This window comes from Varanus komodoensis, unplaced genomic scaffold (genome assembly GCF_004798865.1).
Source record: "Varanus komodoensis strain SLA01 unplaced genomic scaffold, ASM479886v1 scaffold1, whole genome shotgun sequence".
Taxonomy (NCBI): Eukaryota; Metazoa; Chordata; class Lepidosauria; order Squamata; family Varanidae; genus Varanus; species Varanus komodoensis.
In genome coordinates this window covers 1,935,255-1,954,313 of record NW_025335268.1, presented here as the reverse complement: position 1 = coordinate 1,954,313, position 19,059 = coordinate 1,935,255, and the positions used below count along the sequence as shown (strand labels likewise).

Genomic DNA, 19,059 nt, shown 5'->3' with positions numbered 1-19,059 from the left:
GTCCCCAGGTTACAAACAAGTTCCATTCTTGAGAAAATGGAAATTTGTCTTTAAGTTGAATTTGTACATAAGTCAGATCACATATAGTTGTCCCTCCACTATTGCAGAGGTCAAGGTCACAGAAGCCCTGTGAAAGTGGAAAGTGGAGGAAGTTTTTCCTCCTCCTCTTTACAGCAAGGGAATGCCAAAGGGATTTCCCTGTCTAGATGAGTGGGGTAGAAAGGCATGCTTGGGAGGCCTCCCTCTCTCCCCTTTTGCTTCCACCCTCTCTATGGTGCTAATGATTTTCCTCAGTGATTTTTTTTAGAAATGAAAGGTGTTATGGCATTTCATTCATTAGTATGGGTTGTTTTTAACGCCAACATTCATAACTTGGGGACTGCCTGTATTGTCTGGGATTTTATTATCAGTTGGATTATAACCATTACTCTGCTGAAAGGAAGTTTCCAGCACAACACAAAACTCCCTTTTTCAAGAATATCTAGTCAGCATAATCACCAATCGACAAGTCAAACATTTTTAAATAGAGAATAATTAAGCAACCTTTCAGGAATACAACAGTTCATGATTCCTGATGAGACAACTGACTTCTACCTACCTAAATGAGTCCTTTAGAACATCAGAACATAAATGTCTTCTATCTGCTACCTAAATTCTCCTGCTTGAAGCAGCCCTCCCCTCTGTGCTGCACTGTAGGACTGCTGACGTAGCAGCTGCTATATATCATCATCATTTCTTTCCACTTTTTCCCCCTTGCACATCCTGATATGGTTTACATGGATCTCTTCAACTTCATTTTTATTGTTACCAGAACAACCCTGTATATATAATTCTAAACATTTCATTCCACACACAGTGAAAGCCTGTTTCATGCTAGGAGATCTTGTAATCCAGGAAGTGGGCTATCAGACATTAGATTGCTAGCATTGCCTCAGTCTAAAATCATCCACCTGTGCCAAATGAGAATGACTGGGTTCAGACAACACCCTAAACCACATTGAAGAAATGATGAGGGATGCAACTGAAGCATGGTTGGTTGTTGAAACATGGCATATAATCTAACATGGGGTCTCTTCATGGGTTGATTGTCATTAGCAAAGCCATGGCTTGTTAGCAAATCTGAGTTCAGACAACATGAAAAACACATTTCAACAACCCATGGTTCAGTGACAATCCATGTTGTCTGAACCCAGCCATGGTGTTCATTATGCACAACTACTGCCAAACAGAATTCTTCTGCTTTGTGTTTAGCATACAAAATCCACAGTGCTTGCAAACAAGCTGTCGCTGACAACAGAAGTATCTAAATTCTATGTTTTAATGTATTTCCTTTTGCATAATGTGATAGGGTGCAGTATATTATTTCATGTAGGAGCAAAAGGGATAGACTAGAAAATTTCATAGCAAAGTTTAAAGGAGGGCAGAGGAGATGAATGTGTATTATCTACCCTTTATGTTGCTCTCCCGGAAGACATGTCTGCTATATAAATAGTTCAGGTGACCCAAGACACCCACAACAGGGAAGAAAAACATTCTGAGCCCTCTTTCTACTACTAGCTCAAACAAAGAGGAGTTGGCCTTCATAAATGTGGTGCAGATTTAACTCTGTTCTTTCAGTGGTCACCTGCTTCCACAACATCCAAGCTAAGCAGCCACTTTTCTCCTTAGAAGGCGAGCTCTTAACTAAAGTGCACAGCCAGCTCACTGTTCCACATTCACATAGAGCAAAATATTTTATTTATGCAAAGCACAAAAGTGTGCTATTTTTAAAATAGTTTCAATTAGGGCAATGGCTTTGTGACTCTTGAAACACTTAGATGTGTACTTAAATTTGCACATTTCACTGATCTGACTGAAGGGTCAAGGCCTTGAAAGATGTAGGAAAAACGTAATCATCTAGTGAATAAACAGAACCAAAACATTCTCAACATTACTGGTCTTATCAAGAATTGTCATTTTTTTTACTGTGTACATGCTCCCTACCCCATAATAGTAACAAAAGGCACTCTCCTATTTTCAGAGTGTTAATACAAATGAATCAGACAATGAAAAAAGGGAAATAATGTCTTGAATTATGTTTTTCTAAATTGCTTTTCAACACATTAAAAGATACCAGTGACCATTCCAAAAGTAATTTTCAAGTCCTAAAGGGTTTTGAACTCATGAGCAATTCTGAAAATCCTTTTTAAATCTTTTGTAGCAATCCATACTCGGTTCAAATTTTCAACAAGAATGCAGTAGGGACAGGCTTCTAAGTTATATTTTAGCATAGCTTTTTCTAGGGTTGTCTAAACAGTAACTTCTTCTGTTTCAAGTAGGGGTCTTGTAAGAAACTGAGCAGGGTTGCTTGCCTGAACGATTCTACCTAAGGCCAGCCCTGCCATTGAGCAGAGTTAGGAAACTGCCCGAGAGAACAACAGTGGCGGCCCCTTGGCTGTTCCGCTTGAGCTCCAAGCCCAACATTTCCTTCGGTTGGAGGACAGAGTTGTGTGCACCAATCACCTGTTCTGTATCCCCTGAGCTAACCTACTGTGCTCAGGTGCAGTGGAAGTCATTATTATGTCACCAAATATTTTTATTAAATACATTTTATAGTGCCCAGTAGTCTGAAGGCTCTCTGGGCAGTTAAGAAGATCAAATACATAAAACAAACAAGATACAACAAAGCAATAAAACTAATGAAATCACCAAAACAACCAATAACAAACAACTTTAACTTAAAACAGTGTCAGAGCAGAACAATCCAAGAGGGCTACCACCACAGTCAAGTTAAAATACAGGTATAGTAATGATTTAAAACATCATATTAAAACAAAGTTTATTAAATATTAAAATATCTGGAGAATTAAAAGATTAAAAGATTTTTACTTGGCACCAGAAAGAGAAAAGGATAGACACCAGGGTAGTTAATTGCATTTTGGTAGTTAATTGCATAAGTGGGGTGCCATAACCAAAAAGGCCCTTTGTCCAGTTGCCACAATCTTTACTCCCCCTGGAGAGGTTTCCTTAAGAAGAATCTCAGAAGATGATCTTAAAGCCTGAGTAAATACATACCGGAAAGGGCATTCCTTCAGATATCACTATGGAAGTAAAATTGCTTTTGCAGCTGGAATTGTGCATATATAGGCTGCAGGATACCCTCTTGCCCTTGGCCTCAGGCAGCAAATATGTTCTGCTACTTTGTTCTTCTAAATTTCTGAGAACAGATTTGAGCTAGACAGACTAACTGCCTCTCCCAAATCTTGCTTCTTCCTGAAAAAGAGAGAATTTCCTCCTTAGACACCAGGATGGAGAAGCAACTGCCAATAAGATTCAGGTACTTCCACTGTGTACTGCTGCCCTCTTCTTAAAAGCCCACTTGTGCTTGTTGCAATGATGGTTCTCAGGGCTTGGGGACTAAATACTCTCCATGGGCCCCCTCCCTCAATATGTCTATCTTCTTACCACCATGTTCGCCAACTGCTCTTGCTCTGCTTCCTCTTTCTCATTCTTGCTACCACTTCCTTGCCTTGCAGACAAAGAGCCTGTGAGCAAGTAGGCAGTGGCAGCTACCACTCCTTGGGCCGCAGCAACAGGCAGGAAAAGAAGCTGGCTGTGGGGACAAAGGGAAAAAGCCATTCCAAAGGGAACCTGTCAGTGAGCCCTTGGCATCTGCTCACCTATGTTAGTGTTTGTTAGCTTGTACGTGTTGTAAACCAGTGTGGAGTCTGTTGTTAGGCAGAAAGCTAGAGTGTTTCTGGAAAATATACACTGCAGGTGTTGATCCAGCATTTCTGTAACTGGCTTTTAAGGAGACAGAGTCACCTGGAAGGCACTGGGGACCTGACACACCTGCCTCCTGGTGTTTGGCAGTTTCCTGAGCTGGCTCTGGAACTCTCTATGATTAGGTGTCAGGCACCTGCCTTGTTAACATAAAACCATGTGAAGGGCTATTCCTTTTTATGGCTGCCCATTAAATTCTGCATCAGTCTGTTTGTTCTTTTGTTATCTATAATGCTTTGTTGTCATCAGTTATAAGTATGACTGACAAATTGCAATTAATATCAGCTTCCTTTTCATTAAATGTACCTCCAAATTAAATTACAAACTATTAAATCACTCCTGACATTAGATTTTCTACTCAAGGTTCATGACTTTCATAGCATGTGATACAAAAGGACAATCACATTTTTAATTAGTCTACTGTGCTATTTATAGTAAAGGTAGATCACCTGCAAGACATACCTTTTTTAAAAAAAGGCAGCATGGGGCAAAGGTATTGGTTGCCTTAACTATGCAGAAAGAGAGAAAGAAAACAAGACAGGTGTGCAAACATATGAATGTTCAAGTCAAAAATAAAAATAGATTTGCCAACTTGCAAGGTATCCACAAAAGACAGCAACTGTGGAAGGCCTAGAGTTGGCACATCTGTGATTTCACAAAGCAGAGGAAACAGAAGGTACCAGCTGCTGTTTCTAGTTCTAAAAACATTAATGCAATCAAGTAAATAAAGGATCAATTTACTACAGTTCTCCTACAAAGGTCACTACAGGCTGGGGGTATTTTTTTTTCCAAACCACCATTGTAGGAGACAAAAGGGGAACACAGGCACCGGTTCAAAAAAGAGAAAGATTGCTGAAAATATTGAACTAACCTTATGAATAAAACTTTATAGCGGCGATCTATTGCTGAGTTTTGAGCTGAACAAGAATAAGATTGCTACTAAATCCTTTATGCCAATATAATTCCAAGTGAATTCACAGGACAGTGAAATTAGGGCAGAGCAACTAAGTCAGTGTAAACCTTGTGCAAATGTAAAGACAGCTAGAAGCTCTGTGCTGGTGATAAAGCTGGTGGATAGAAAGTTGTTCTTATTCGGCCAGACCCTCCAGTGATCTATCAGTTGGGATGGGTTAAAGAGACCACTGAAATGTTAAACTACAAAATTAATAACATTTGTACCATACAAAATAATCTAAAAGTGATATAATTTAGCTTCTTGTGATAAGGTGGAAAAACTGAAAATCCAAATGGATTTACATTCTGGCTTACAGTATCCTAGGATCAAATACACATTCAGCTCCTCATGTAGGTATAGCCAAACCTGATATTCTCTTCAATACATTGGTGCATTTAAGAAAGCATGTGCATTTCAGAAAATGTACCCAGATGGCCCAAGGAACTTAGTTACATTTTTACTATAAATGGCATAGGCTGAAACCCTTCTGAAGCTACATTCAGTTTGACTTGGTAGTCAGTTTTCTGGATTTATGTCAGCAATTGGGCCAGCAGCATAAATCGTCTACAGCAGCAGGTTCTTGATGAGGACACTGAGAAATAAATTAAATTATGGAGTCAGGAATTATGCTACACTGTTTGCAACTGCACAAGAATCTGGTGCAGCCCCATCCCCCATTCCTTAAATTATGTAAATATGGCACAGAATTTAAATAATGGAAAATAACAGATAAAAGTTCTTATTTTCAACTGCACAAAAACATAATTTCCACTTAACATTTTTTTACATACTAGAATAGATTTTAGGTCAGAAATCCATACATTTCCTGACTTGCAATGCATTCCATGAAAGGTGAAAAGAGAATTGAACAAAATATAAATCTAAGCATTTTTAAAATGCTACAAACCCCCCTGGAATTTTTTTCTAAAATGTGCACAAGCACACTTTAATTAATGGTGCACACGCACGGACGCACGTATGCATACACACATAAATATGCTCTTGAAAAATATGCACCAAAATTCAAACATTCAAAGTGTGCACACAAATATGGATGGATTTTTGTGCACATTAGAAATACATTGTACTGAACTAGATGAGAATGAGCTTGCCAGAAGGAAACCAAGAGCTTCAGTGACATTAAGATTTGCCCATCTTAGGCAGTATAATGGGGTAAGATCAGTCTAAATTGTAAGAATTCAGCACTAAGAGTTACATTAAAAAGGTGAAGCAGATGCAGATCTGTAAGAACTGAGAAACATAACCGTAAAGAAGGTATTTCAACAGATGCTACATCTGGATGGACTAGATGTAGCATTTATACAGGAATCAGCAAAATAAGCAAAAGAGGAAAAACAGACAAGTTAGCTTGGAGGCAGAGGAGTTCATGCTCTACAATTCTCGAGCTTGTCTTTTTTAAAAAAAAAAAAGCAGACATGCTACAGAAAGCAAAAAGTGAGACAAAGAAGGCTTGATGTTGGAAACTACAGATCAACCAAAATGGTTCTCATGTCAGAATATATTTAACTTTTGTAAAAAGGTGAAACTGATTTGTAGGACATCCTCGAGGTTAGCAGCATACAAAAGGCTGGGGCTCAGATGAAGGCGGGGACTCATGCCTAAATGAGGAAGCAGGTGGTCAAGTGTTGGCCCTGGCATGGGGAAAGGAATGACATTTCGTGTTGCTGTGAAGGCAGCAAAATGTCTTGGTCTGGCATTGGCCATTCCTCTGAAATGTATTTTGTAAACATGAAGAATTCCTTTAATGCATAGAAACAATGAAGACTTTGTGGCTCCTGAAAGATTAACAGCCCTTTAGTACTGCCTAAGCATTCATGAACTACAGTCCACTGAATCAGTTCCATGAAATGTTCTTCTCAACTGGCAGTGGTGTGGGGGGAGAGGAAAGAGTATAAAGCATTAAACATAAAAAGTGAAGTCATAAGGCAATGCAACACAAAAAGCGCAGCTTGTAACAATTCAATTAAAGATAGAACTATACAAAATAAACAACAGCTACCTGTATGCATTCACCACAGTAGTCATGGATAACTGCACCCTAACATTGCTAAGTTAATTAACAGTTCTAGTGAGATAGTCTCTTGTTATGCCCAATGGACAGAATCAAACTTTTATGCAATTGCAACCAACTGCAAGCACAACTACTTCTATACGGCACCCTTGATCCTTTTGGCTTATAAAAAAACTGGCAGGGTGAGCCAAGGAGATGATCGATGCTCCCTTGACAGACAGAGGGAACAGGGTCACCTGTAGGAGATGGTGAATAGCTCAATCCTAGGAAATCCTCCTTGAGCTCTGAAGTTCATAATAAATTTAGGCTGGTAATATCAAAATGATAAGGAATGGTAAGATGCTTCAAAGCCCAACCCTAACCCTACACCATTCTTCCATATGTTTGTGCACATTTTTTTTTTTTTGTACCTAAAGAAAAATATGGCACCCAGAGCTGGGATCGCAAGTATAGCAAGAGTGGCGGCTAGCCATGGCCATTATGCAAGCAGAAAGGCACCAATGCCTCACTGATGGCCAATGCCCCACTGGGTCCTTACTGCAAGAGGTCACTGCTGCTTGCAGAACAGCAAATTAATACTTCCGAGACAACTCAAAATCAGTGTAAATGCTTGTTTCTGGGAGGAGGCAGGATGGCAGAGCTCACATGAGGAAGCTCTGCTGATCTACCTCTTTAAGAAAGAGGCATTTCCTCATGTTTCAAGGCTTTCTCTAGGACCACTAAATTTTCCTTGTCTCAGTGGAAGATCATGTTTGCGCAACAATGGGATCACCATTTTCAGAGGGCAATCAGTGGGAGCAGAAGTGCCCCATGGGATTAGCAATATGAATGGACCATGGCGTGTGGAAGCGTGTGGCAGTGGATTAGATATTGATAATTAGGAGTAGAGCCTAAATCTTCTAATATTCTAAACTGGAGGTGCCACGGTAATGATAAGCTGTGCGAGTAGAATTGATCACACATCAGATCAGTAGCCCAGCTCTGTACATATTCCATATATAGTAAATTTTGCTGTAGTAAAATTCTGCCAGCAAGAATAGAGTTAATAGTACAATTCCCCTTTGTTCAGCTGAATCAATAAACTACATAACAAGATAGAAAATGTTCTGACCTCAGAAGAAATGCCTGTGCCCACAGGGGACATAGGCTGGAGAAAGAAACATTCTTTACAATAAAATTTCGTTTGAACTCATAGATCAGGTCTCTAATCACAAATGTGAATCTACAAGGATTTACTTTAGTCTGTTAAGTGCTAGCTCAGACCTGCCATCAACTATTGGCATATCTTCCAGAATGGCAGTAATTGCTTGCTATCTTCTTAGTTTCAGAAAATAACATAGCTTTGCATGACATTATATTGTAAGGCCAGAAGAATGCTGGAGAGCACCACATTTCACACAGGTCTGATGATCTCCTTGCACAGAGCCAGAAGCTACCTTAAACAAACAATATCCCTAAAATATCAAAGGTTATTTGTGTCATAATTCACATTTAAGAGCACAGACGTGCACCACAGGTGAATATAGGACATGAAGTCTGTTCAAGTAATTCAGCTATAAAATTGGAAGCTTGGAGAACCATTAGCATGTGCTGAGGTTGTCTTAAACTACCAATGTGAATGTATCTTAATTCATTCTCTTTATCCCATTTGTAAAGTTGTAAACTTCTGTTATGCTGTCCTTCCAGCTGTTCTCAAAACATGGATCTCTACCCTCCATGGAAGAGTTCTTTCCTTGTGTGTGTACATCCGTACGGAAGCAAACATAGTACATGAGTCAGGAAATCACAGAAACATAAGAAAGTAATATCTGGGATTGCGGCACCATTTTAACCAGAGACCTCAATCACAGCAGTTGTTGTCTGCCATCAAGTATGTGGTAGATTGCACACACACATTTGTCCATACAAATTCCTACTAAAGTATGATTGGGGTTGCTCTACTGAGGACAACAAATTTGTGTGAACTGGCTCTTTCTAGTCTAAAAGATACTAAATGTGACTGCATCCTAGAAGGTATTTCCATTGGTTGTGTGGTCTGTACTTGTTTTGGCAGTCTGATTGCATGTTTGAGATCAGAACTGTACATAATAGTTGAAGGTTAAAGACACCAAAATGGCTTCTTATTTTATCAGTTACAACTCAATGAAAGTGTGAAAAGGGAAAACTAGAATGAGGGACTGGAGCAACTCCCCCATGAGGAATAGCTACAGCTGGGATTGCTTCATTTAGAACAAGGTGAGTAAGGCGAGACCTGATAGTGGTGTTTAAAGCTATGCATGGTATGGAAACATTTTTCCTCCTCTTACATAATACTAGAACCTGCGATAATCCTATGCAGCTGATTTCTGGAAGAGTCAGGGAAGATAAAGGGAATGCTTTTTCACACAGCATATAGTTAAACTGTGGAACTTGTTGCCACAGGAAGTGGTGATGGCCAGCAACGACTTTAAAATGGAGTTGGACAAAATTCATGGAGGCAGTGGCTATCGGTTAGACTTGTTGGCTACATGCTAGTCCATTACCAGAGCCAGCATGCCTGCGTACATCAGTTGCTGAGGAGCTTGGGCAGGTGGAGGTCTTGTATTGATCCTGCTTGAGGCTCCTGTGAACTGCTGGCTTGCCACTGTCGCAATAGAGTGTTGGACTGGGTGGATACAGGCCTGATCCACCATGGCTTTTCTTATAACTTTATGAAAAGCAGAAATTTTAATGAGGCTACTTCTACTCAGAGAAGAATCAGCTGCCAGCCAACAAGAAAAGTCCTAAGCACAATAATCATAGATGAACTGTACTCTCAGAAGCATATGTTCCTGCAATACAATACAAAAGCAAATGTTAACTAGGAGGACAAGCTCTTATTTGATTTCTTCTTGTTCCCGTTTAGGAACACATTCACTCTTCTTCTAGAATGGATTAATACACAGAAAGTATCAGAGCTTGCAATAAAGGTTCTCCTAACACTGCTGTAAAAGGGTGACCATTTGATCCTTTTTCTTCTCTGCATGCATTCCATAACTTGAAAACAAATCCTCAGTGTTGTTCAAAACATATGAAGCATGATCCCAGTGGTTCTTAGGGAAGTTTTGTGGGACCCTTCTTTAAAGACCACCCTTTGAATCAAATTATTTTAATAACTATCACCTTTGTCAAAACTGCCATTCTTAAGCAAGGTAAGAAGTAGGCAATAGCAAGCCAATTCCAGACATATGTAAATGAGCTGACAGACAAAACTGTTTTAAACTAGGTTCAGGGACAGTTGCAGACAGATCTTTTTTGGCTTCAGTCCATGTAGGATGTGTATTAAGGACAGGTAATACAGTGTAGTGCTTAAAGGGCTGAAGTGAAACTTAGGAGAACTGGGTTTTAGTTACTGCTTGACCATGAAGCTGCCTGGGTAACTTTTGGGCCAGTTACTTACTTTCAGTTCAAATTATCTCACAGATGTTGTGAGAATAAAATGGAAAGGACAAGGGCTATCTATATCACCTTGGGTTCCTTGCAAAAGAAAATAAAGGCAGGATATAAAGATAATCATAAAGGATGTGCAACATACAGTGTTAAAGAAAATGTTGATCTTGAGTAGTTGCATGTGATCAGAAACCTAATAAATTCCAAGGCCACTAGGTCTGTGTTTATCCATTACAGGTTTCTGTGTGTTTATACATAAGGTTAAAAAACAAAGAAGAACAAGCAACTTCTAACAAACGCCTCATAATATAAAGAACAACTAAATCATGTAAAGATTCAAAACATGTAGTTCTATGGAAGTGTCTCTTCAGAAACCCAAGTTAACCATTTAAAGTACAAAAGTGTTTTAAAGCATATTGTCACTTTTTACACACTACTCTAAATTAAATTACTACTTTAAACATGATGTACAATATGTTTCCATGTTTTTATACCATTACTGATTCTTAGCAATGAGTATGTGTATGTCTTTGAACACATACTTTGCCCACATTTCCGTACTGAAACATTAAAAAAGAATATTAAAGTAGAGAAACATAATTTGCCAAATAAGAACATAAGCATAGATTTGAAGCTAAATTTATTCTAGGTCATACACTGTTCAAAATAGAATAATAAATAACATCCTACCTATGGTAGTAATAACAGTGCCAGCAAAGAAGAAGGAACTTCCCAAATCCCAATGACTGACTTGAGTAGGCGCATTTCCTTTTGGATTGACTCCTGCATTTATTGCTGCCACTACTTGCTGCAAGTTTAAAGAGATATTTGTCAATACTTGTGAAATATAAACAATCTTGTTAGAAACTCTGCATGTTCACAAAGCAAAAGTAACTTATCCAATGTCAGCCAAGTTCAAGTAAAATAAAATAAGGAAACACAAATAAGCACTTGAGCTATGCCTTAAGTGTAATTAATGCAAAAGATTGGTCATTCCTGCAACTTTTGGTTAGCCTTTCCATTGGTTAGAAGTTCATCAGTTACACAATTAAGTCATCAGGGGTTTAGTATAGAGGCCACTGCTGCCATGGGGTAGACAATCTCTTTATCTTTAGGTCACTTTACAAAATTTAAAAACAATTTAAACCAATTTATAATAAAAAGATGCTTTAGCTGCTTTCCTGTGTCTTCGCTTCATCTCTGAGAAGCCTCACCTGAACACTCACTGCCAATTGTGGCAGCTATTTCAAAGGAAAAGCTGAGAAGCTGTCAGCATAGTATTTTGCTTCCTTTCCCTTGTTTTAGTCATCATATCTTAAGGGATAAAATGAGAGAGCTTGTGTACAGGCTAGAGTGTTGGACTGGCACCTGGGAGATCTGGCCCCTAGTCCTTCTTTGGCCATGAAGCCCCTGGGTGACTTTGGACCGGTAATGGAGTGTCAGTCTATCATATCTCCCCTGGCTGCTCATGAGATTAAAATGTAGAAGAGAAGAAGCTATCTTGGGTTCATTGTAAGAGGAAAAAAGGTGGGTTATAAATGTAATGCAATAATGGGAAAATTATAACAATTTGTGGCTGTGGTTATTCTTGTTAAGGTACATATTGCTTTTTAGAAAACTCAGAAGTGCACTGTACACGAGTCATAGCCAAGAGCAATGGGTTGTATCCAGTGGTGTCCCTTTGCTGAGGAGGAAGGCTCAGCAGATGGCAAGAAGGGAGAAGGTTCTTCTGGTAGCAGCCCAATTATGGAATGCTCTCTCCAGGGAAGTCCACCAGGTGACAATGCAATTGTAGGGAGTTGGTCAGGCACTCGCTGGGAGGTATATCATCAGATTCTGAAGTGGAGGAGCAAGGGGAGGCAGAAACCTTTGAAGCCCCTTCCAGGTTGCTTCCTGAATATCCCCCAGCCAACCATGTGAGGCCTGTTTTGGAAGTGATTTGAGTGTCTTCAGGAAAGAAAGGGGAATAGGTGTGGGTCACTATCCTTGATCCAGGAAGGACATGTCAGGAGACATGGGCTGCTCAACTGGAAGGCCCCTGTCACTCACACTACCTGGCTTTCTACCAGCAAGAACCACCCTGAGGACGGACCAGCAGCATTACTGAAAGAGAGGGAGTGATTCCAGTTTCCAGTTTGGGTTTGAGTCACATGAGAAAAGCCTTATCCTTTTAGTTGGATAGAAGGCTATTTGGAGTGGAACTGCCTTGTAACCTGTGAAGTTTTAATAACAATTTGTATTGTAAAGCATTATCTTTAATGTTGGAGTCTGAGAGAAAGGGGGGAAGGGAAGCTCACAGCACCTGCCATCTTTTTGTTGCAATGTCATGACCTTTCCCTACTTTCAGGCATTTGAGAACATATTTCAAATTTCAGGTTTCAACTGTTTTTATATTTTGTATGCTAAATATTTATCATACTTTTTATTCAATTGCATTTGTAAACAGTACTTTTTGTGGACTGCTCAGAGAGCACCCACTACTTGGGCAATAAATAAGCAAAGTGAAACTTAGGAACACATGAAGTTTTATTTATTATTTAAAATATTTATACCCTGCCCTATATGCAAAGGGTCTCAGGGCAGCTTACAAAAATAAAAGCAAACAATCCAACAGTTAACAATATTAAAAGTATGCATAAAACCAACAATAACATTTCACAAACGAGAATAAAATCAAAACAGAATCAAAATCAAAAACAGGAGCAAAATCAAAATGAAAATTTGACTGTGAACAGTTAAAATCATATTAAAATTCCTAACATTTAAAATGGTGGGCAAATAAAAAGGTTTTCACCGGGTGCCAAAAAGAGTATAAAGTCGGCACCAGGCAAACCTCTCCTGGGAGCGCATTCCACCGTCTGGGCGCCACAAGTTGCCTTGTAACAAGTCATACTCTTGGGCCATACAGCTCAACATTGTCAACACAGACTAGATCTCAAGGGCTTGGGGAAGGAGTTTTTCCAGCAATTCCTGGAAACGTCAGGGATTTAATCTGGAACTTTCTGCATGCCAGGTATGTGCTACAGCACTCTGGCCCAATTAAATGGGTCAATGGAATGGCTTGGCTGGCAATTTTAGGTGATGCCTCCTCCTCTCTGATCCCTTTCAGATTTTCTCAGGAGGGATGGATAGTCCCAGAACAGCATGGGAGGTGCACGGGACCGTATGGGGGTAGAGAGACTTTGTACCCCCTGCAATGGAATCTGATCCACCAGAAGCTTCCAACAGCCAGAACACCACTGAATACAACCAAATATTTATATCTAACTACATGTTAGTGTTTTATTTGACTAGCTATGCTATGTTGTTTCCATTTTTTTTGTGAGCAGCCCAGAGAACCCCTGGGCTATGGGACAGCATACAAATACAATCAATAAATAAAATGTGGAAGATTCATTATCTAAAAACCAGAGCCAGGACCAAAGTGACACACCGGCAGTCCCAGCTGAAACTAAGCACATAACCAAGCCTTAAGTCTAATGGGGCAGGACAGATAAATAAACAAATGGTCCATGGGCTAGGTGACCAGACCACACAGACCTAATCGTAGGCTTGAATGTTGGATCCTGCCATCATGGGTCCAACACAGGCAGGTGATTGTCCAGTGTATGAACAAAAGCTGGGCTAGATGGACCTGCACCTCTTCCAGCATGGCTCTTTCTATGACTTAAAGATGAAATAGTCTGCTCTGTATAGAGCTGCAGTTCGAAGTTTCTGTGAACAGCGCACTAATTGGCTGGGAAATTGCCCTCCATGGAGCATATTAATATTTGGAATCACAGCACTGAAAAACATATCATAAGGTTTAGCTATAAAAGCCCTGGCCCAATTATGAACACATGGATAAAAATCTTGACAGCGTGGGTTCCAATGGTGAAAATGCCAATAAAACTGGTAAGGTCCCATGCACTCTATGCTGCTCATGTACTGGCCTCATGAATACTTATGAATAAAGCAATACATGAATGCAATCTAACTTGCAGAAAATTCAAGTACCCTCCACCCGCAAAAATAAAATAAAATCTATAGGATTTGTGTATGCGGATGCCCCTAGCCCTGATCTCAAGCTGCATGTTTCCTGAGAAAGGAACAGCAGTAAAATCAATAGATGTTGTTGCTTAAGATGTCTGGTAAAATAAAAAATACATGCTACCCTAAGTGTCCAAATGAAACATGATGCAGCTGAAAATGCAATAAAGAAACAGCTTTAATTGCATTGGTATTATGCACACTGATGCCTAAACATTCTGTATTCTGTATCACTTACTTAGATTTAATCACTGTGGAATCATTCTGTCCTCCTCTAAAGACGACTAAAGGTGCAATACAAGTAATAGTTAAAGGGAATTTCTTAACTTTGTCTTTTATGACAACTAACTAATAGTGCAAACCTATAAACATTTACTCACAGAGTTTAATAGGTCTTATTTTTGGGTAGGCCTAGGATGAACTTGGAAGCTTAATGTGCATCCATTACATGGTCTGGTGGCAGACATTTCCACCACCGATACCCCTTACATCTAGAGAATTATTTTTGGCTGTGTAGATGATGCACCATGGCAAGGAAAAGAAACAGGCTGGGATGCCATGTAGAAGCGACATAAACCCTTGACAACAGTCTCCTCCCCTCCTTGCCTTACTCCAGTTATACCCCTTTCTCTCTCAGGCCAATTTGCCACCTTGGAGAGGCTGCTGGCATGGTGATTTCCAACCTGAAAGGGAGACAGGGCAGGGGCTTCAGAGTCCAAGCCCTCAAGTTACAGGAGCTAGGGCTCCAAATAATCCTGTGACACACAGGCTTCCCCTAACAATGCCAGCAGGCAATAGATGGAACTCTGTGTTTCTCAAGAACAGTGTCTTCCATTGCCTCAGCATCATCCGATTTACCAGCCTTCACACAAAAAGGTGTTGGTGCCTTGGTGCCAACACAATCCTGCAGTCTCAAAGATCCTGAATGTATTGCAGGGGAGCTGTATTTGCACACTCTATTAACACTCTTTTACAAACTGATACCAACTTTGACATTAAGTTTTATAGATTAGCTGCACAGTCCTAATATTTGTCACTTCCGCTGTAGCAACACCAACTTAATATATTATTTCATTTATATCCTGCCGTTTTTACTCTTGCAAAGAACCCAAAGCAGCTTACATGGTCCTCCTCCTCTCCATTTTTATATTCACAACGCCCTTTGGAGTAGGTTAGACCGAGACAGTGACTGGCCCAAAGTCATCCAGTGAGCTTCATAGCTGAGTGAGGACCAGAACCTGAGTCCCAGGCCACAACTCTAACCACTATACCTCATTGGCTCTCAATGAATTGCATTCTGGGACAAAGTCACCATAACATCTGACTGATGCACAATTGGCCTAGTTCACATAATTCCCATAGATGCTGGTGCTGTCCCGTAACCGTGGCTAAGCTCATGAGCTAGTTGATAGGATGGACCAGCTTGATTTTTGTTTCAGAAACCATGATTTATTATTTCAGTTGAGCAAATGTTATTGAGCTACTAACATATCTAAGTTATATGACACTGAATAATAAAGGTGGCATTTCCAATAACATGAAACTATGGCATTCAAAAATAGTTCTGGCTAGTAGGTAGAAAGATCTATACAGGTATATTTATACCTTTTCTCTCTAATAACGGTCCCCAAGGCAGCTTACACCAGTACATTTTTGCTAGAATGAACTAGGTATATTAAGTTTACTTTTATTTAGCTAAATAACTGGATCTTGGACTTTCTCCGAATTGCAGAATATATACCTTTATAGTATGTTGGGAGCAAACATTATCAAAAGCCCAGCAGCTACAGAAGCTGTTATCAAAGCTTGTGTTCCATCGTACAGATATATAACACTGGCACTTCTACGCGTGCCCAAGGGCTTACACATTCAATAACAGGTGACTTGCTCAAATACAATTCTAGGAGCTGAAACTTAGATTTCTGGTCAACCCAGTGTCCATGTGTTGAGTGAGATATTCTAACAAATATATATATTTCCATGTATATGCCACTATGAGAAGGAAGTAAATTGAGGCATGACCATATTTGGATATGTATTTCAAAACTTCTGCACTGCTCTCCCAGAAGGCAATCATAACATCAGAAGCAATTTAAAACAATGCAAAAAGCACTAACAACTTTGTTATTGATTCTTTTATTATTCATTTTTACAAATATAAATTATGAATATAAATGTCTATGGTCTCTTCTTGAAAAGGAACTCCACCAGAGATCTGCTTAGTCATAGGAATGTTACCAGAGCTTAAATAGAACTCAAGCTGGTGTTTTCACAGAATGGAGAAAGTAGGAAATGTAGTTCTAGAATCTAAATAAAAAGGGTACACGGGCTGACATGAAGTACTGTGTCCTTAAATAGGTCATGGACTGACCAAAGGTAGCACCCAGACCGAATGCAAAATCTGAGTATTGCTGAACCAGTTGGAAACAATGATCACAGTGCTATCAATGTAATGTATATTTAAGAAGAAAATTGCTAAGGAAGTCCAACAGTCACATTTGACTTCAAAAGGGGAAATATCCCCAAAATGAGTGAACTGCTAAAGGAAAGTTCAAAGGGAAGTCAAGAGGATTAAATTTCTCTGAACTGCTTGGAGGTTACTCAAAACTACAATAATAGTTGCTTGGCTAGAATGGATACCATAGGTTAGGAAATGGCACAAAGACCAAGAGGGCACCAGCATGGTTAATGAGCAGTGTCAAGGCAGCTGTTAGAGAAAAGACTGATTCTTTCAGAAAATGAAAGTCTTTGCCAAATGTGAAAAACAAAAGGGAACACAAGCTTGCACAAAGTAGATTCAAACAGGCAAGAGATGAAAAAAAAAAAAAGAATTTTGAGATGCATATCACTAACATTAGGGTCAATAATAAGAAATTCTTTAAATAACCTCTGAGAAACAGGTAACCAACTAGGGATGTCATTGGATTTCTGGATGACAATGGCCATGTTGTACATTACCCAGAGAGCTTCAGCTATGAGTGACATAGAAATAAAATAAATAATAATACTAAACTCAAAGGAGTTCTAAAAAGAATAAGGAAAATTCAGAGAAGCTGAATGAACTCCTTTCATTTGTCTGCACTCATTAGATATAGAACAGGTGTGCCTGAATGGATATTTTTCAGGAACAAAATCTGAAGAACTGAGGCAAATAGGGGTGGCAAAATATAGACTTCTCAATCCTATAAACAAATTGAAATCCAGATGGTATTAAATTGAATCCAGATGAATCTAAATTGAATCCAGATGGTGTACCTCCTCCTAGTGTTCTTAACAAACTCAAGTTTTAAATTACTGCTCTTCTAAATATATACATACATATATGTACAATGTCATTAAGATCAGGTTCTGTACCAGGAGAATGACCAATACAACATCAAGATTTAAAAAAGAAGCCAGGTGAATCTGGGAAATTGCACTCCTGGGTTAGCTTTATACCTATTCCAGGTAAATTGATTAAAATCATGATTAAACAATAGTAAATATATAGAAGCATAGAGAAGGACAAGCGCTGCTGTAAAAGAATCAGCATTGCTTCTGCAAATGTAAATCCCACATTACGTAACATTATCAATACACATGTGGACAGAGGTGACTTGAATGGTAGACATTGCTTCTTTGGACTTCCAAAGATTTTTGATGAAGTCATCAGCTGAGCAAACTTAGCAGTCACTAAGAGAGGTCTTCATATAGATTCAAGTGATTGGGTAAAGAACAGAAAGCAGAGAGTAGGAAAAATGCCTCCCAATGGAGATATGTAACTGGCAGGGTTTCACAGGAAGCTGAGGAGCTGTGCTTTTCAATCTGTTCATAAATGGTCTGAATTAAGAATGACAGTAAGATGGCTATGTTTACTGAAGACACCAAAATTTTTAGGGTGGTTAAAAGAAAAAAGGAATTGTGAAGAACTCCAAAAAGACTTTTTTCTGAACAGGGTGAATGGGCATCCAAATGGCAAATATGAGTCAATGTAAGCAAGTGTGAAGTGATAGAAGTTGAAGCACAAAGGTAATATGCACACTTCTGACTGATGGTGCTACTGAATGCTTATGGATGCCTACTGAAAGGTACCACAGAGTTTAGTGCAACATATATCCAAGGATATATAGGAAGGCAGCCTTAGCTTTTCTTGTAATGAACAGAACTAAAAAAATACAACATAGTTTTTCTTGCAATAAGCATCATACCTCTGAAACTACTTGGATCCATTGGTTATTAGTTTGTACCTTAGTTTAGGCCACTCTATACTTATAGATCTTAAAATATACTGTATTTCTCAGTGACAACTTAGTCCTAATATCTACTTTTCTATCTTGCTTTGGGTCTTTTTTTTTCTTTGCATGCCGTCTGAAAGGGTGCAGCCCAGCCTCAGTTAGGCAGTTATGTTTCTGTCGTGAAAGGAAGTAAAACTTCAGGGTCTCTTAGGGATAGGCAGATCAGTGTATTTCTGGTGCATGTGAGTTTTGCATGTGTTGATTCATTCATCCTGTTTATATAGCAAATTGTTATTTTAAAGTCATGAAAATCCAAATTATTTTAAGACATCTTTTAACCTAAAATCTGGATTTTATTTTGAATAAAATTCTATGCCTTTTAGTACTTTTTGAGCTGAGAACTGTTTTGAAATTTGGATAAGTGTGAAAATGACAGAATAACAGTGCTTTAGTCCAGAGACACATCAGTTTCACTTAAAATGTGGAACAAAATAAATCCTTGAGTATCCTGCCTTTTACATTCTAAGGAATTCTTCGAATATAAAGATTCTAAGGAATGGTTCTTTTATATGCTAAGGAATAGTCTTCTTTACCATTTTATCTTCAGAACAAGCCTGTGAGGTTGGTTAGGTTAAGAAACAGTGACTAACCCAAAGTGT

At 39.1% G+C, this 19,059-nt stretch overlaps 1 protein-coding gene across 1 annotated transcript in view; it reads right to left on the bottom strand.

Moving 5' to 3' along the window:
- KCNK2 (potassium two pore domain channel subfamily K member 2) overlaps nucleotides 1–19,059 on the bottom strand; it is an 87,937-nt gene that overhangs the window by 58,317 nt on the left and 10,561 nt on the right. The window contains exon 3 of the mRNA XM_044448134.1: nucleotides 10,848–10,965. Within this exon, the coding sequence (XP_044304069.1) occupies nucleotides 10,848–10,965 (118 nt within the window). The remainder of the gene's footprint in view (nucleotides 1–10,847; nucleotides 10,966–19,059) is intronic.